This window comes from Anser anser (assembly GCF_964211835.1).
Source record: "Anser anser genome assembly, chromosome: 4".
NCBI classification, from domain to species: domain Eukaryota; kingdom Metazoa; phylum Chordata; class Aves; order Anseriformes; family Anatidae; genus Anser; species Anser anser.
Genome location: NC_139724.1, coordinates 77,240,665 through 77,260,345, shown reverse-complemented (window position 1 = coordinate 77,260,345; position 19,681 = coordinate 77,240,665). Strand labels below are relative to the sequence as shown.

General features: G+C 55.1%; 1 protein-coding gene across 5 annotated transcripts in view; it reads right to left on the bottom strand.

The window, feature by feature from the left end:
• The window catches only part of EXOC6B (exocyst complex component 6B), a 292,507-nt gene extending 275,527 nt beyond the window's left edge, over window positions 1-16,980 (bottom strand). For 2 of the 5 annotated variants that reach the window (XM_083834125.1, XM_083834127.1), the window contains exon 1: window positions 16,556-16,974. In XM_083834125.1, coding sequence (XP_083690251.1) covers window positions 16,556-16,668 — 113 coding nt within the window. In that variant the 5' untranslated portion in view covers window positions 16,669-16,974. Of the gene's footprint in view, window positions 1-16,555 lie in introns of all 5 variants that reach the window. The other 3 variants (XM_083834126.1, XM_083834124.1, XM_083834128.1) reach the window with 3 other exon arrangements.
• Between the last annotated feature and the right edge of the window lie 2,701 nt (window positions 16,981-19,681).

Below are 19,681 nucleotides of genomic sequence, written 5' to 3'. Positions count from 1 at the left end.
ACGGCAGAGGAAACACCCCACCGGCAACCGGGAAGCGCTCGGAGTGCCTCCTTATTTTAAAGACGCAAGTGTGGTGGAAAAATGAAAATAAAAAACCAAGAGCAGCCCACCTGCCCTCCCGCTCGTTAAATCATCCCGCTGCCAGCCCCAGGCTTCTGTCCCAGTGGTGTCACCCCAACCGGTTTCAGACGGCAACCAGCCCTGAGAGCCCCACGCGCGGGCTGGGCTCCGTGCCCCCGGGGGTTGCCGAGCCCTGGCTCGCACACCAGCGAGCCCAGCAAAGCCCTCGAGCCACTGAAACGTAACGCTGGGCTTCTCGTGGTGTTCGTCTGCTTCTGCAGGGACTTACCTGTTTGTCACATCCCTCCTCGCCTAGACAGCCAGCTTCTTCCGAAAACCCTGGCCAATTGCGCATTGGTGAGTTCCTCTTTTATTACGCCTTTTCTGAGCAAACACGGGTTACAAAAAAATAAACTCGAAAGCTTTGGAGGCTTAATGAAGCGTTTCTGCTGGAAAACCGTAATACCCGACCCACGACGGCAATACCAGCTGAAGGACTGGATGCAAGCACCCCCTTCCTGCAGACGCACTGCAAGAAACAGCACCCCGGGGACAGCCGCACTCCTTGTGCCCGACGCGGCCGCGCCGCAGCACCCGCACGGTCTCCGTCCTCCGCACCTCTCCGAGACAAGGCGAGTTTCAGGCTGCAGGGGCGTTATCAGACGCTCTGCAGCCCTAAAATCACATGGAGGAAAAATACCTTCAAGGGAAACAGTGGAAGAATCGCTTCAAGATACCTAGTGCTGCCGTGACTCTTGTTTTTAGCTACTTCACCCACGAAATAACGTGATTTTCACCACCTGCAGAGGTGAGAGTGCCGCGTCTGTCACTTTATTCAGCAGCTGCACACCCTATGGAAGGAAACGGGCCCCCAGAAACACCCCACAGACATCAGAGGTGAGAAACCACCTGTGAAACCGCTCCTAAATGCCACACAGATTACGCAGGAGGACAGGCACACCCAACTTTTTGAGCTAGCCGCTGCAGGACTGCTCCTTACAGCATCGTAACATAACTCACGGCTAATCCGCGCTGCAGAAAGCAGCGGTCTCCTCCTCCGACTGGGAACGCGGGTGAATATATCCCACTCCAACGGGAATACGACATCCTTTCAGCGAAACACATTCGCGTTCAAGTTCATGCGTGCATCTTGCACAGATGAAAGCATGTAAGGAACCAATTCGGTACGGGCAGCAGTTTCAGCCCGCGCTTGTAGCTTTGCGCTTGGCCGCCTGCCTGCCGGGCGGCCCTGCTGCTGTCCCCACAGCCACCTTCACCAGGCTGAGCCCGAGCACGGGGCTCGGCAGCAGCAGCTCCGTCGGGACGTGGAAGCCCAGGGGGACGCCCGACAGCGCTTCTCTGCACCGAGCATCGCCGCCTTCAGCCGGCGGTGAGCTGCTCAGACTGTTTCAGCCTCGGTTTGGGGATTATTTTCTCTCCTTGACGGGGAGGGAGCTTTACTGCTGTGTGCACAGGCAAACGCCGAGCAGAGGCAAGTTATTTTTCCAATAAAAGCCGCTTGGGTTGAGCCAGGCCAAATCTCATTTTGCACTTCCTGCTTTTATTTCCAGCTTCCATTCATTTTCCTGTCCCCACCGCCGCGTCCAACCCTCGCACCGCAGCTTTAGCCACACGTGTAACTGAAGCTGGCTGCGTTATCATCACCTCTTAAAGACTAAAGACTTAAGCTACCTGGCTGCGCTCACAGGCCCTGACGCAGCTGCGTCCCTCATATTTTGCCCTTCTAACTGAATTGTCTCTTATTACCATTATTTATAGCTTCCAATAAAAATGAAAGCAGTGCCCAAGTAGCCTGAATGGATTAGTTAACCTCACAATTCAACGAGCATCCTGCATGCTGGACTTGAAACGAATCTGTACCAGACGACTCTGCCCATCAGCACCAAAAATGCTCAGAAAAAAGGGAATTGCAATAACTGTCTCCACCTGCACAAGTGAGATCCTGTCCTGGACAAGGCACAGATCCGTTCACGAAGGACAACCTGAAAAAATGAGCCTGAAGCGCATTTGACCTCACCTCCGTCTCCCCAAAACAGCTATTTTTAAGGAAAACAACAAAAACACTACTTTACTTCGAGCTTATTTCACAGGGATCTCTATTATTTGGAAGAATCGGAGGGGAATGAATTAGATCACATTTCCCAGGAAAGAATATTTTGTTATTTGCTTCAGACTTCCTTATTTTAGCTTAAAAACTAGAAATAAGGAAATGGACAAATAATGATTAAGCGCACGATAATGATTAAGTAATGACGAATGTGCAGCAGGTCCATAAAAGGACTGAGTTGCGGGGTTTTTTTTTACCCCCATTACTACTTGTTGCAAAAGGGTTAACTTTCCAAGGCGATCTACAATAGTGTCCGAAGCTTTTAGAATAAAAACCACAACCCCCCCCGGCACATTTACCACCGCCTGTGGATGTGTCACCTACCAGGTTCCCTTCCAGCGCCTATTTTGGAACCCTCTCCAGGACAAAGCGCTCGTGGGTTGGCCTGGCACGCAACAATTCCTGGCACGGCCCCAGCGAGGGACGGGCACTTTGAGCTGCTGCTTCCGAGCCAAGCAGCAAACAAGCAGGGCCAGCACATTACAGAGCAGAGAGGAAAAACGGCCGGAGTTTGTGGGTTTGGTTTGGGGTTTTTTTTGTTGTTCGTTGGGTTTTTGTGCGTTGTGACTGGTGGGTTTTTTTTTGGTCGATTGATAAATTCAAAACCAAATTAATGTGATTTCGCTACCAAATACTGCTAGCGGGCAGGAACAGGCAGACCCAGATGGACTGTCTACGGAAGTATTTCAAGCAAGCAAAGCTGCTCTGGCTCATCACCAGAACATCTGTATCATTTATTTATTATTTTATTTTTATTCCACCCGGGCCAGCCCACTGCTAGCGGGCAGCATTTTGGGCCACCGGAGGCTGCCACGCAGATCGCCAGCGCCCACAAGGTAAATCCACACCTGAAGCAAAAATCCCCAAGTACGGGGCAAATCAGAAAACTCCAAAAATCGGGGTGCAGACCATAAACGTCCCTTTCTGTTCGGGCCACCACAACAGACGCTTCCTGCAGCGTTTCCAGCTTGGAGTGCCGGAGGAACCTTGGCGAAGGCCGCCCCTGGCAGCGGTCCGGCTGCGCTGCCGGACTGCAGGAGCGATAACCAAGCTAACCACCCCGCCTGCCTTTTGCTTTGTTTCCTAAAGAGATGTTTCCTACAGCCCTGCATGAGAGGGCAGGGTCTCAAAAAGCTCACGCGGGGGTTTTTCTAGCGCTTAAACGCAAAGGAAGTGCAGTGACATCCAACGTTTCCGACGGATCCCACCTAGAAGCGACCATTTCTCCGAGCACCCAGGGCAGCGCGGCGGAAGGCAATGAGTAACACAGGCTGCATCTCCCCAACATGAGGCGGTCGAGCTCCTGCATTTCAGTGCAAGGAGCACTCGAGCCCGGGGGGTTCATTGCTCTGCCGGCCCCAAAAAGCCTCTTCAGGTCCCCACGTGCCTCCTACGGCCCAAAGACCCCCAGCAGCGCTGGGCTACAAGATGCATGCAGAAGCAACAGCGCTTCACGTCGAATTTGAGGTCTGACTCCAAGCTGTGAAGTTTCTCCTACCTTTACGAACCGTTTAGGGAAGAAAAGCAGCACGACAGCAGCACAAGGAGGCAGAGGACGGGTGAGCCGCCTGCCGAGCAGCTGCGTTGGGAGGCAGAGCCACGCCAGGCACAGCAAGAGGAGCGCAGGAGGCTGCGTACCCGCACCAGCCCTTCCGGCTGCCGGGGCCAGCCCTGGTACTGCTCTGCTGCTCGCTCGCTGCACAGCTCGTGGCACCTCAGGTCAGCTCGATGAGAAATTAAGGAGGAAAACGTTCCTCTTGTGGATGGGTAACCCCAGCCAGAGCGCCAGCAATTCCCAGGCACGGTGCTCCAGCTCGAGCGGTCGGGTACCCGCACAAATCTGACCTGTGCAAGCGTATTCTGCAACGGGATTTGTCTGCTCTGCTCCGACTTGCCGACCTTCATCCTGCCCAGCCCAACGCAATCACGGCAAAGGGCTCTCAGCTCCTCGCGAGAGGGACAAGGCACTCCGTGGACACCACCTACCAACTGCATCTTCCTCCACAGCTTCGGAAGGGCGTTGTTAAACATCCACAGAAGTAAGCAGAGGCACAGAACACCAAAAACGACAGCCCAGGACTGAGCCTGTGTTACAGCACGCGGCACAGCAGGGCTCCGGTTTCCCGGTGGGGGCCTCTGGCTCCCTGCGCAGCTCCGCACCCCTTCTGCGGATGGGAAGGGACCCTAACTCGAAAGGCCCCATAAACACGTTTTACTTCTCACCGAAGCCACGCAGGCAGAAAAATCTCTGCAGGAGTACATCATTTCAAACAAAGGGGGAAAAAAAAAAGTGATTTGCTAAAGACGTGGCTCCAGAAGACTTGCAAGGAATTCACGGTGAGCAGACCTCTACCCTCCCTGTAAGCTCAAAGCATTAAGCCAGGATCACAGCTCCTTACCGAAGAAGCTGAGCACAAAGTTTCTACTTTTACCTACAGCAACGTCTTACTCACGCAGGAAGGCCCCACGAGTGGTTTCTGAGCAGCAACCACAGGTAAATTCACTCGGGATCTAAAAGCCACGGGCTCGCAGACGAAGCGACGCACGACGCTGGCTGCCAGGAAAAGGCAGCCTGAGGAGGACACCGACACCTCCGTCAGCCTTCCGTGGGGCACTGCTCCTCTAGCACATTCAGGTTATAACCCTTCGGTGTCTGAGGCTCTCCTAATCAGGAGAAGAAAGGAATGGATTAGGAAGATGGCTCGAATGGTCTTCACGCTCTCTAGTTTCTGATAACACAGGAGGAAGCTTTGCTTACTAAAGGCAATATTTGGAAGATATTCCTTTAACAGGTACCGTCTTCCAGGGGATTATACCTCCAAGGAAGCTCACACCCAAGAAATCCCTGCTTCTTATCGATTAAGAAAAAAAAAAATCTGGGACCCTGGCTCGGTTTTGGCAGCGCTGCCTCTGTCCGGACTTGCTCCCTTCCTCATCACACCACTCCCATCAGCACCGCTCCCGTGCTTCGTCTTCAAGACGTCAGCCTGAAAGCAAAGTCCGCAGCCCCATGCATCGGCCAGAACGCTGCCTCCGCATTTCCAGGCGCCTCCCTTACCTTGGAACTCGTCATGACTCAGCAGAGAGGGGAAAAAAAAAAAACACTCCTGCCACTCAGCTTTTCCCTTTCTGTTCCCCTTGAATGGCGAAAAAAATTAAAAAAAAAAAAACAAAAAAACACTGCTTCTCAGTAAACCTTTTATGGAAGACCTGGCAAATCTCTGAGGCTCACGGACAGATTTTAAGGAGGAGACTTGTTGTGCTGCCTCCAGCCGCTCCGCCTGAACTCAAAAAGCCACACAGGGCTCAGCACCAGGCGCAGCCACACGCTGAGCTGCAGCAGCATCCTCAGCCCCCACGGCCACACTGCACGGGGCAGCGATGTTTGGAGCTTTCTTTGTTGCAGGAAGGGAGGCAAGGAATTAATTCTGACCAGAGGAGGGAAAAGAGCTCCTCTGGGCTGCATGTGAACCATCGGCTGGCCCGGGCAGAGGAAGGCAGAAGAGGACGAGGATGTTGCAGCTCCCTTTTGGCACAGGGAGCAATGCACTGACTGTGGGGACGTCTGGGCTCGAGGCAGCTCCTGTCCCCCGCGCTCTGGATTTGGGAGAGCACGAGGAACACCTTCCTGCGCTGGGTCAGCAGCTGAAGATGGGCCCGAGCCTGTCGAGCAGCCTCCCCAGCTCCCCACGCCGTTGTTTAGCTCAGCCCCCACCTACTCACGCGCTCGAGGGCCCGCTCTGGCCACGTGTGCTTGTGGCACTGCGCCCGGGGAGCCCTGCTGCGACCCGAGGAGCACCCGGAGAGCCAGCAGTCCCTCTCCGGAGCCCTCTTAAGAGCCTCTCCCCACGCACAAGGCTCCCAGACTTCATTTCATTCTCCCCACTGGCACCAGCGACAGCGCCGGCACGTTCACCACCTGCTGGAGTCCAGGCCAGAAGCAAAGTATTAAAAAACAAGAACAATAAGCCTTCAAGTAACAGCTTGCTAAAGCACAGGGATTTCAGGAAGAGCGCAGCCACTTCTGCAGATGTTGACCTTTCTGTCGCTGCCGCACACAGTTTAAAACCCCAAAAGCACGGGGCTGGCCCCGAACGCAGCCTCCTCCCCAGCTTGTTCTAGCAACTACCCCTGAGAAGCTGCAGAAACGAGGATTTGCTCACCTGCTGCCCTGCCCCAGCGAATGCTGCCCAGCCCCTTTGGCTCTAAGTGACTGAAAGAGCACAAAGCAGCGTGTTTGCCCGAGCAAATTGCCAGCCCTAAGGCCAACCCAACAGCAGAGCTCATTATCTGTACGCCGATTTTCCAAACCCAAACCCATTTAGAAGCGGAGGGAGGAAATTCCAGCAGACAGGCGCACGGCGCATCCTCGTTTCTGCAAGAGGAACGGCACCTGGGAACAGGCTGGCGATTACAAAGGGACAATTCGTTATGATGACCTAAAGCCGAATCAGAAGTGTTATTAGAGGACGTTACTTCCTACGGCACATCCACGGGAAGCAGCGCAGCCTGGCCTCCCGTTTTTGGCTTTTCACGGAGCCGTGGCAGCCGCCCTGTGGCGCATCGGAGCGGGGAGCGCTTGACAAGGGCAGCACCCCGCAAACAACCCAGCCAGCCCGCCGCCTCCGCCGAGCCCTCGGAAAGGAGGGCGGCCAAAAGCCGGCTGAAGGAACCGCTCCGGCAGAAAAACCATCCTGGAGGCTCCTCGAACCCGGCGAGAGCAGCACGAGCTATCCCCGGGAGCTCAGGCACACGCCTGCTGGAAACACCTCGAGCGCCGCGCGCACGGGAGCAAAACCAGCCTCGCAGAGACGCTGCCGACACGCTTACTCAGACGAGACGCCCCACAGCTACGGTTTTAGGTTTCCCAAATTGTTGTGTTTGAGTCAGGGCAGCTCCAGAAGGTGCCTCAGCTCCCAGCCTCCGAAGCATTCGGAATCTGCGACGCAGCCCCGTAAAGCCCCAAACCCCACACCTCTGTGGGAGCAGGAGGAAAACTCTCGCAGGCACAGAGGAACACAAAGAGAAACAGCGTGAAAAAGGAAATTAAAAAGGAACAGCTAGAAGCATTAAGAGCTTGGGGGTGGCACGATAACCGCTTAAGAGACGTATTTATATGCTCCAAGCCAGCAGTACACTAACGACGAATAAAGGCTTCAAACGCTCACGTACACACGCACCCCCTCAGCGGCAGAAGAGGTTTTCAAGGAATCAGAGAAAAATTTTCCAGCTCCGCAAAATTAAAGAGCACAAATCCCAGTAAGCTAAATGCAACTGCAAAATAAGCTATAAAGAAAAAAAAAAAAGACCTTTTGAAAGCTAATTTTTTAATATATGAAAACCTGTAACTTACTCAAACAGCAGAGGGAGGAAACCTGCCAGAGGAAGCAAGGGGGTGGGAGCTCTTCGGGAAAACAAACCCGGCGTGCGACGGCTGGCAAAACGCTTCGCTGCGTGCCACCGGTGGGTGTAGGGAGTTTCTGCACCGAAACCTCTCCTGCTGCCGCCGGCCGAGGTGTTAGCGGAAGATGCTGAGACCGGCGCAGCACAGCGAACAGTTGCGTTTGCTCACACGCACGTAGAGCTGCCCAGCCACGAACACGGGATCAGCGGGAACCTACTGCTGATGCCGCTGCTACTGCGAGAGAAGTGAGAGACGGAAAACACGACACCCGTTTCCGCGGCACGCGAAGAATCCAGCGCGCTGCAGGGCGTTGAACGTGACTGGGCAGAGCAGGAAAAGGCTTCCTCGCAAAACCGTTAGCAAACCTGTGAAGTACGACACGGGAAGGAGGGAACAGCTGCTTCGGGTGGCATTCACGGGGTCTATTTACCAGCGCTCTTTGGAGGAGGCAGGCTTGTTAAGCGGGGGCATCTGGTCAACACTTGCGTTAAAAGCATTGTGAAAACTCCACGGGGAAGAAAAATAGACGCTTGATTTTCATCTAGTTCGTTGTGCTTACCAGCGGTTTGAAGAAGGACGGAGGCAGAGGGCACAGACCTGTTCAGTTCGACTAGCTCCGAAGCAAAAAGCTGCAGGGGATCTCACGACGCCACTATCAGGTGAGAGAACGACAATAAACCCAGGGTCAGCAGCCTAAAGCAGGGCGCTTGCTGGGGAGGAAGCGGGGACGAGCCCTTTGTCGTACACCAGCAGTGAGGGGCCCCAAATTAACTGCGGCCACTGAGGAGGACAGACGGGAGCGTTATTAGGGCCGCGCTGCCAGCAGGGCTGGCTCAGGCCAGAGAGACCGCGAGGAACCATGAGCAGAAGGGAAAGCAAAGCCCAACACATCGCCGCGCCGCTTAATCCGGCTCGAGAACCGAACCTGCATCTTCATCACCGTGTGCAGCTCGGATCTTCCCAGCGTCGCTGCAAAAAGGTGAGAGCTCTACGAGAAAAGATGCCAGGAAAAGCAACAGGGATCATGAGCGATTCAGAACAGCGCCAGCAGGAAAGTTGACTGAATTGATTCAGAGCTTCCAGCTCGGAAGGGAAAACAAAAAAAAAAAGACAGGGAAAAGAAGGGAAAACAAAAAAAGGCAACAACTGAGCAACAATTTCTCATAGTCCTTCGTGACAGCCCAGGCCTTGTCCTAGCAGAAAACAATTTGAAGCCCTCAAGAAGCACACAATGCGCAATTAAGCCGCAGAACTCATCACCTTGAGAGGTTTAAACGTTAGAGCAATAGCCGGCTGAGTGATGAGACGGAGCTGTGGGGCAAAGATCCATCAGAAGCTCGCCAGCAGAGCAGCGCTGGTGCAATCCGAGCGGCAAACTCCGACGGACAGACGGAAGGAACCAGACGCGTGTGCCCGTACTTGCTCTGAGCTCGGTTTGATAAGCACCCGTTCCTCACTCCCGTCGGAGACGAAACAACCAACACGAAGAGCCTTCGGTGCGACCGGCACGAACGTTTGCAAGATTTTCTTCGCTATCCGTCAGAGAGCAATTCCTTACATTTATCCTGAGCCCCCACTGCGGCAGCTGTAGTCCAGACCTCAGTAACACACAGCAATACTGTAAGAATAATATACAGCAATTCTGCGGTTTTTATTTAATAAAAAAGCTCTTCTTCATCTTTTCAACAGTCTGTTCTATATCTGAAGATGAATTGCATGCCCGCCTTGTCTTCTCTGGGTTAAGCAATCCCAGCCATTTCATGTTTTTTTTCCTCAGAGGCTGTTTGCTCTCCTCTGGGACGAGGGAATCACAAAAAAACGTATTATTAGGCTTCTGCATCCACGGAATAAATGTCCATTTTATTTAAAAAAGAAAACTTCAAACGTCACACGCAGCGACAGCTCCAGAGGACAGCAGCGCGGACTCCTACGGCAGCTTTTCCCTAACGGTACCGGGGAAATCTCTCCCTTCAGCTTACGGCCTCACAACGCTGCTGCCAGGCACCAAAGGTGCCCGGGGGGTGAGCAGAAAAACAAACTCGGAGAGCTCCAGGAACCCAGACACACTTCCACAGCCCCCGGAACAGGAACAGGCACTCGATAATCTGTCCTTTGACAGTGATTCATTAAATCCCACAAAGGAAGGCACTTCTGTGAGAGAAAGGAAGAAAACGCACGCTATAAATAATCGGGCAGCACATTCCTGCAAGCTGTTCCCTTCAGCCTGCACCGGGGTGCGGGCTGAAATAAGAAGGGTTACACAATTACAGGGATTCGCCGTCCCAAAGCGGTTTCCAGAACCTTAATGCTGCAAGCGAGGAATCATTCCTAAAAGCTGGCGTCGTGAAGTGAGCATACCTCCAGGCAGGGCTTGCCGTGCCACGCGTGTCCGTCCCCTGGTGTACCTTTAGTGCTGGTGCTGAATTACTTCACAGGAGCCCTCGCCGGTTATTTTTTTTTCCTCTCCACAGCAGAAAACACAGAGCTGAAGAGCACCAGCCTGACCAGAAGGGAACTCTAATATAATTCAAGCAGCACTGCAACGAGCTGTCTTTTAAAAGACACTTAATTATGTGCATATGAACAGCGGCACAGGCTCAGTTCGCAGGAGATTGCAGCTTCCCCGGCTGGGTGGCAGGAGAACGGGCTGAAAGATGCTTCAAAAGCTCCTGCGAGGCTTTTATTAGCAGACAATTCACAGTTGTTACAAGCAGCTTCCTGAGCGGGCTCTGCGGGCAGCAGGCAGCGTCTGGACGGGCCGTGCCCTGCCGCCTCTCCGCCGCGCTCCCTCGCCGCACGTAGCGCGGAGACGGCACTGGGAGAGCCACCCGAAGCGGCTGGAGGGCACCCAGCGGGGACCACGACCCCTCGGTGAAGTTTCACCTCCGCAAGTCCGCTCAGCTGCCTGCCTCGGGGGATTTTTTTTAATTTTATTTTTTATTTTTTTAAAACGGATGCTGTGTGTAGCACACGTACGAGAAGATCCTAGCCCTGCTCCGCGCTGCCCTGCCCTCCTGCTCGGCTGGAGGACAGCGCGGCGGCCGCAGCCGCCTGCCACCGGCGTTGGCAGGCGCGAGCAGGAGGATGCCTACCGTGCCCTCTTCGCGCCTCCCCACGGAAATACTCAGCGGGGAGCTCCCAAACCCGACGCCTGCCGCTGCCCCTCGCTCCACATCTGCGACGCAGAGCCTTATCCTCGCCTCACCCACGGCAGCAGACGAGGGCCAGCCCCGCTGCCCACCCTGCCCGGCACCCGGCCCCGAAGGCTGGCACAGCGCCGCTGCTCCTGCTCCCCGCCGACACCCCAAAAACCAGCTCCGCTCCCCAGCCGAGCACCTTTCTGCCAGGTGAGGAACTAAAGCAGCTCGCAGAGGGCACAGCCGAGCCGTGGCTGCCAGATATCCGACAGCACAGCCGGCCCCCAGACCCAGCCGGCACACCCCTCGTGCCGCTCTAGGCACCGGGATGCCGGAAAACGAGCCCGAGACGAAGCGGGGGGCGAAGCGATCCAGCTGGAATAACGAAGTGGGAAAGGGGAGGGCAGTGTTTCCGCACCCGAGCCCTGTGCCACGCTGACACCTGGGAGGGGGAAATGAAAGACAGGGGAAAGCGCTTGTGGCAGCGCCAGCTGCCAAGCCGTGCCCCGTAGCCCCGGGAAGCACCCAGCGCTCACCTGCCGGCTTCGTGCCCATCTTTACAACGCAACAGGGCAGGGCAGGGCAGGATGAAGACACCCGGCTCTCATAAGCTTTTGGTTTTTTACGTAGCTGGGCCATTTTTTCCACCCAGCTGCTATTTGTCCTGCAAAACACACCTGCAGCCCGGAGCAGCGAGAGGGGAGCTTGGTGCGCCCCCAAAACCAGCGCGGTGCCTCGGCGCTCAGCCGGCAGCACTGCGGGGCTCCCTTCTTTACTCCCAGAAAATATTTTTATTTGTTATCCCTTTGGATCAGGAGAGCCAGAACGCTACACAAGGCGGCTGAGGACCTCCGGCTCTGGTGTTGAAGCAGGACCACGGCACGGGGCGGGCGCAGGCAGCAGGATGAGCGCAGCACGCTGCCGGGATGATAAAAGGGTCGGCCAGGCAGCTACGGGTCAGTCGGGACAACGCTAATCCCGAACACAGTCGTGGAAAACTCCATAAAGGATTAAGAGAACAGAGCCTAATTACAGTCCTGCTTTAATCTCTGCCAAGAGCTGCTTAGGAGAAACTACACCCTATCAAGTGGGCTCAGTTTCCTCCTTAGGTTAAACAACTCTGTAATCTCCCCCAACAAGCACAATTAGCAGGCAGACACCGAACCCCTGCGAGAAGCACAGTTGTGTATCAAAGCACGCGGGGAATGACTAATTGCTGCGTGAGATCTAACGTCTGTCAGCTTTCGGAAGGGGTTCAGGTAAGTACAAGCCCTAGCGTAGCTGATAAAATCTCAACCACCGAGGAACAATCCAGAAAGTAAATACATATCTAAAAAGGAAAAGGAAAAAAAAAAAAAAAAAAAAAACCGATGATATAATTTGCAGATGACACAAAAGCTGGCAGAGCAACAGCTCCTGAAATCAGGCAGCCACGGAGAACAATCCCTTGGAAACCTCGGTCCTTCCCAGCGGCTCACGCTGCAGCAGCCTCCAGTACAAAGGTACAGGCGGAGCCACGAGGAGCACGATCCACGGCTTCCAGCAACTGAATTCCCAAGAAAACAGCTCCGCATTAAGTAATAAACCCCGCTCTAACGCTGAGGAAAAGGGAGCTGCTCCAAGCTCTCAGTGTATGAGCAGGAGGCCACTCTGGAGAGCACAGACAGGATTTTACCCGCACCTAAAGCGCTGAGGAGGCAGCAGGAACGCTGTGGCTACGTCTGCGTGGCCGGAGGGGTTTTTGCTTTAATTTATCAAACACCGCTTAAAAATTCTTCCCCGGTTTCAAAAAGCTGCAAATGCAGCTTGAGAGCAAGAAAGGCGAGGCATCTGAAGCAGTGGCTGGCTTAAAAAGCTCGAGCGGTAGAACTGCAAAGCAGATTAAGAAGTCACTTGAAAACCCAAGCGCCCATTTTAACCGTGAGATGACATCGGCTGCTAAAGGACACTGCAGAGTAACAGGGGAAGCGACAGCGAAATATCCGCAGGCTGAAACCCAAAAAAAAAAAAATGCAAAATGATCAGCAAGTCATCCAACCACCCGGGCTCATCCGTCGGTGACGGGCTGAGCGCGGGGAGAAGCGAGTGACGCTGCACGGCCCACGTACACGGGCTGTCGTACAGAATCACCTCGCTGCTTCGCCTGCCCTTACCCTGTGCCAGCCTGAGTCATTCGTTTGTGATCTGGGAGTACAGCACAGAACAGGGAGCTGAAGATAGGGCACTGTATGTGAAGAGCGAGGGAGAAGTTAAAGAGAAAAAGTCACAGAAGACGGTAAAACAGCATTAGCTACGTGATAACCTTTATGTGTTCTAGGGGAAGCAGTAACGGTGAGACATTTCAGGGCAAGCACCCAGCAAACGCTGCACGAGGTTGCACGGTGAGGGCCCTGCCTCTTCCCCTGAGCGACTTGGGGTTAGAAAGCGCGGAGGCGTCCGGCAGCGAGGGCGACGCAGCAACCAGCCCCGCTCACGGTGACCGCGGCTCCATCGTGGTCCAGCACGAGCTCCCTGTCACTGGAAAAAAAAAAACACACACCAAGGGGAAGAAAAGCTCTCTGAAGAGCGACAAACTTCACGGGCCAATTGGGCGTAATAAAAACGAGCGTGCTCCGAAGCCACAGCTCGGTCCAGAGGAGCTTTTAGGCCGGCAAGTTTCCTTCTCCCTCGAAGGTTACCGGACCCCGCAGATTTACGCGGTTCTTAGAAACCTGGAGAGAGGAGATCCAAAAATACTGCGCTGAATCAAGGAGCGTGACAAGAGGGGAAAAAAAAAATAAGAGAGGAATTAGAACAGCAGAAGGAAGTGGAATTAGGAGCGATGGATATAATTAGCAGGGGCTGAATAGCAGGAAAGACATCCTGAAACGCATTATTTGGATTCCAGGAGCATCGCAGGCTCGAGGGGGTCCCCACAGAGACTCGCTGAACTTGCTCGGTGTCCTCCTTCAGACACAGCGGCATCCGCTGTTCAGGTATTAATCTACACATATATACGAAACGGAAATTAAATATAGGTATTTGAGAGAGCCCTCGACAGCATCTGAGCCACCAGCGTAGCAGGCCACGAGACGGGCCCAGCTCATCGCACAGCCCGGCGCTGTCGCAATGCTTCCTCACATGCCCCCGTCTCCCGTTTTATATTTAGAAGGAAACGGCTCTCGTTGGAGAGGGGCAGGCTTTATCCCACATCTGCACAGCGCCTCGCACAATGGAGTCCCGGCCCATCCTGCTGACTCCCAGAATCACAGAAAGAAAACAGCAGAAAAATAGGGCTGGAAGGGACTTCAAGAAGGCATCTCGGCCTTCCCCCGCCCCAGGGCGAGAATTACTACACTTGCCTTTTTTTTTTTTCTCCCCTAACAGAAAGCTCTCCCCGATGGGTGGGACACGAACCCACCCAGACAGATGAATTAGTTGGACCTTAACTTTAACATCTTAACCCCTCAGCCACCCCCTGATAATACCAATTCAGCACCGAGCACCAAGCCCCTACAACACAGGGGCAGCTGCAATCGCGGTATCTAACCCTGCCGTGTCAGACGCCGATAACGGGGCAGTTCTGCAATGAAGCCCGTGCTGGAGGTAGGAGCCCAGCGGCGCAGCCTATTTCTGAACCGTGTTTCGGGACTGCTGTTCCTAGAAGGGAAGCCAGCCCGGCTCCTGAGACACACTTCTTCCATGATGCTTCCCAGCAGTGAGTCACCTTTTTTTTTTTTTCCAAGTTTCCATCATCCACATTCCCGGACTCTCCAGCACATCGTGTTTACCCCGAGCTGCTTCAGTTTAAAACTCTAGAAATCCTCGGAGCAGGTAGCGTTTATGGTGGTGCAGATAACAGTCCTCCCGATGAAGCGCCACTGCTGAAGTTAACGCAGCAAAGGACAAACCTTGCTTCGCCCCAGATGCTCATTAGTCTTTCTTCTGTGGGTATGCAAAGAGATATAAAGCCTCCACATCTAGCCTTAATATTGAGGAACAAGGCTAACTGCGCTTAGCTCTACGAAATTGAACAAGAAGAACCACCCACACTCTTAATTCTGGCAGTTCCCAGCCATTCTAACCAGTTTTTTCAGTTTTGTTAATAGAGCTGACGCCATTCAGTTTACCTTTAAAGGTTTACAGAAGAACTTCAGAAATAAAACTGCAAAGTCAGAAAAACTAAACAAAGAGGCAACCCTTCCCGCAAGACGAACTCAGCATCCTATCGATCCACACACAAAAAGCTTTGCCTGTAACTTTCTGCCTGCACTGGAGCATCACTGCACGTCAAACAGCCTAAACCCATTTATTTTTAGAGAAAGCCACCTGAGTCATTTAAAACCACGATTCTGTAAAACTTAAACATTGAAAAGAAAGGAAGGGCTGCCGTGGAGGGGATGGGACAGGAGGCTGGAGGTCTGTTTACACCTAAATGCTCTCACCTGGCGCCGTGATTGCAAGTTCAGCAGCTCCTGGGCTGATAGAGAGAAACCGAAAGATGAAGGTGAAACCCTTACAGCGAGCTATAAACAGCCTCTGCCCGTCTGTATCATTAACCTCCCAGCAGATAACGAACACATTTGTGCCCGGCGTTATGAGTAATGCGTTTTGGTTTTCATGTGAAGTTCCCTGGGGAACTTCTTTTACTTTAAAGGGGGGCAGGAGGCGCTCGCAGTTCGCTGAATCAAGCCCGTGGCTTCTATCGGGACCGCGACGCTACCAGCATGGCGCCTGCCTAGTAAGAACAGCTCTTAAACGGGCAGAATTTACCTAAAACATCACAATTAAAAATAAATAAGTCAGACGGTTTCTCCTGAGAAGCGGGCTTCGGTGGGGCAGCCAGCTCACACGTCTTCCCAATTAACCACGCGGCAGAAACCCCTGCTGCAAAACCCTAAAGGGCATCGCAGAGAAACACGTACGGGGACCCGCAGCACACCCAGACCCACGGGCAGGAGCAGGAGGGAGAAGAAAAGCTCAGGGACGGAGCTGCGGGGCAGGCGGCTGCCTTCACCTGCGCTCCTCGGACAGGAGAGCTCGGCAGCGGGGTCTGCCAGCCGACGGACCCTGCAAGAACCGCTGGAAAAAGATGTTTAAGGGGAGAACAAAGGAGCCGTGGAAGCGAACAGCAGCATTAACTCATATCATCGTCGGGACGGTAATTGTGCCCGCACCGCAGCTCCGCAATTAGTCGTGGTTTCTGTGAAGCAAATACAGATCAACAGAAAGGGCGGACAACGGTTTGAAGAATAACTTTGACAAGTCCTGGGATACGGGCAGCAAAATCCTCGTGCCCCTTCTCCTCCCGTGTCCCGCCCGTCCTACAAGTGCCACCACGGGCTGCGTGACAGCTCGCCATCGTCACCCGGGGACGAGCACGCTGCCGGGGGGGGGCTCGAAGGAAGCAGGCCCCGAGAAAGAGATGAAGTGGTCCAACACCCAACATGTCCTCACAGCACAGCTGCGTGTGGCGAGGGGCAAAGGCAGCACGGGGACAGCAGGCAACACCGCCCAAAGGTGCCGAAGGAGAAGCCGGAGGACCAAGAGGGGCAGGCAGGTGGCAGGCCGAGGTTCGCCCGCCCCAACGCCTGCACCTCCCATGTCCCCGACCCCAGGGGGCTGGGGGCTTCGCACCGCTCCCGAGGGCCTTCCCCCCGCAGAAATAAATCCCATTTCTCCTCACGCCGCCACGAAGCGCAGCCCAGGGCCGGGGATGTCCCCTGCGGGCCTCGGGCAGGTGCCACCTGCCGGCCCCGCCGCCCACCGGGGGGGGGGAGCACCCCGGGGTGCCCCCGGTCCCGTGGGTGCTCCCCCAGCCCCGCGGGTGCCCGGGCCGGGCCGTACCTGAGCGTGGGGCCGATGCAGGCCGTGTCGGTGCTCTCGATCTCCCGCAGGATCCGTTCGTGCTCCGCCGCCGTCTCCAGGCTCTCCAGCTCCGCCATCTTCCCCCGCTCCATGGAGGAGGAGGAGGAGGAGGAGGAGGAGGAGGAGGAGGAGGAGGAGGAGGAGGAGGAGGAGCAGGGGGAAGGCTCCGGCGGGCACGCAGCGAGCCCAGCCCGGCCGGGCCGAGCCGAGCCGTGCCGAGCCGTGCCTTGCCGACCCTCCTACCTGCCGGTCCTCCCCGCTCCGCTCAGCCCGGCCCTGCCCGGGCACGCCGGGAGTTGTAGTGCGGGGAGCCCGGGGGAGAGCCGGGGCCTGCGGGGCCGCTGCGAGGAGCCCGGCCCCGAGCGGGGCGGGGAGAGCCCCGGGACCGGCCCCCGGAGGGGCGGCCGGAGGGAGAGGGAGGTGGCTGGCCGTGCTCCGGGAGGGGAAGGGCGGGGAGGCCTCCGACATGGCCGCGGGTCCCTGAGCTGGTCGTGAGGGGGTGGCAGCCCCGCAGCAGTGACAGCCTCCGTGAGGGGACGCAGCCCCCCGGCTGTGGCGTTATGCCATGTTCCCTTGAGGGGACGCAGCCCCACGGCAGTGATATCCTCCGTGAGGGGTCACAGACCCATAGCAGCGACATCCTCCGTGAGGGGACACAGCCCCACAGCACTGACAGCCTCCATGAGGGGACACAGCCCCACAGCACTGACAGCCTCCATGAGGGGACACAGCCCCACAGCAGTAACATCCTCCATGAGGGGTCACAAACCCATAGCAGCGACATCCTCCGCGAGGGGACACAGCCCCACAGCAGTAACATCCTCCATGAGGGGTCACAGACCCATAGCAGCGACATCCTCCGTGAGGGGACACAGCCCCACAGCACTGCCACGGCAGTGACATCCTCCATGAGGGGCCACAGCCCCACAGCATTAAACCCATGCCATGTCCCCTTGAGGGGACACAGCCCCATGGCTGTGGCCCCACTGTCACCTACCACGAAAGGAGGTTCCCTTCATGTCCCCAGTGAGGGGACACCCCCATAGGAGCATCCCTGTGCCATGCCCCAGGAGGTTCAGCCGCCTCGCCGTTCTCCCCCAGAGAAGAGGAGCCCTCCCTTGCAGCGCTTTGTGCCCTCTGCCATCTTCCCCATGAGACTGTCCCCAGCTTAGCCCCTTCCTACAGATGTGCCCAGCGGGACCCCAGTCCAAACTATCCTCATCCCCATCCCACCCCATTGCAGGGCCCCTACCATCACCCTGGGGATGAAGGAGACACCCAGACCAGCCCTTTGGGTGTGTTTTGGGGTAACTCAATATCACTGCCATCCCACAGGACAAACCTCCTTCCACCTTCCCTGAACCCCAATAAGTGAGGTCACCCCCATCCCGAAACAGTGCCATTGACTGTGGGCCGAAAAAAAAAGCTTCCCGTGACTCTGAACCGCCTTTCAGCTCGATCTTACGGCATCTCACCAGCTGCCTAATTGCAGCCCCTCCTTGGCCACTGTCAGAAGCGGCTCAACCTCGGAGGTGCCTTCACCCAAGGACACCACAGAGCTTCCTCCAGAGAGTGCCGCCAGCCTCCAAAAACAGCCTTGGGTGTCAAGGTCTCCTTGAGAGCTTGCTGTGGCTCCCAGCACTAATCTCTCCTAAAATGGCTGGTTATCATTATTATTATTATTATTATTTTGTGTATGAAATCTATGTGTTATCCCAGCTATGTGCTATCACTGCGTTGGGTGCCAGGAGATCCCATGGTCTGCAAGAGGCACAGCGGGTTAGGTGTGATGTATAATGGGATGAATAGCAGAAAGGACAGGCTACACATGCTGCCGAGGGTTTCTGCGTTTGCTTTTGTTGTTTCATGCTCTGAGATATAAATAAACTGAGTTAATTGTAAGAGCACGCCTCTGGCTTCCCTCACTGTGCCTTTCTAAGAGGCTGAGCGCTGCTGGTCTGATTATCTCTGTATCATCCCTTGAATTAAATGAGAGGGTGATAAAAGAACTTCCCAAAACACTATCCGTGCATGACTATAACGAAACAAGAGGGGCAAGGAAAGCCTGACAAAAACTTTGTTAGCTCATATGAAGTTCACCAGCTCTTGCATATCATGCCTACGGCTGCCAAACACGGTGTCGTGCGAGACCAGATGGATGTCGCTTCGGATGTGTTAACACCAGTGAGGAAATCTGTACTCTGATGGCAGTCACCATGGAGATCCGATAGAAGCTTTCCGAGGACCAGAAGCAAAGAGACACGTCAGTGATATAATGGAGGCAGATAAAAATAGCAGGGCAATTTCTGAGCCCAGCAGACGTAGCATTCCCCCAGGGCTGGTTCGGGATCCGACGGGAGGGGAGCGCTGTGCATTTTGCGCCTGCCTCCGCCGGCTGCTCCGCAGAGGCGAGCTGGACTCTCCTCCTCGCCGGCGCGCCAGGAGCCCGATGCTTCCAGCACCCCTCCTCGCAGGTGCAGCCCCCCGTGGCAAAGCAGAGCGAGGAGATCGGCTGGGATTCAAACCGCTCTGGACTTCAGACCTCCAAGAAGAGCTGCCTGTGGCTACAGGAAACGTACAATGCGCTGCTCAGCGTGCGATACGTGCCCAGCTCCAGTGTGAAATCCACAGATGCTACCATCTACCGCTGCTAGCAGCTAAGAAGATTACTGTTTTCCTTCAAATTAGTAGGGGTCTGAGCCAATGTTCCTGAAGTCGGTGGTAAATATTACATCGTCTTCACTGAGCCTCAGAACCAGGATTAAACACCAGAGGCTGAGTGAGCAGCTGGCGGTGGCGCTTAATGGTTTCGGTTACTGTATGAGAGCTGCTAGGAATGACACCAAAGCCAGGTCTGATCCTGAACGCTCGGCTAGGTAATGGTGCCACCACAAACACCGCGCTCAGCAGGGTCTGCTTTTCTGGTCTGAGCACACTGCTTGGTCCACCACACCTTACTACAAGGGCTTTGAGCCTGGAGCTGGGAACTTACAAATAAATTTGTCACCCAACTCTGACATTTACTCCGTTGTTAACTTCGGTCTTACAGTCCTGTACCAGCAGAAAAAAAAAATCCTGGAGAAAAACAGAGCGTTAACCTCCACA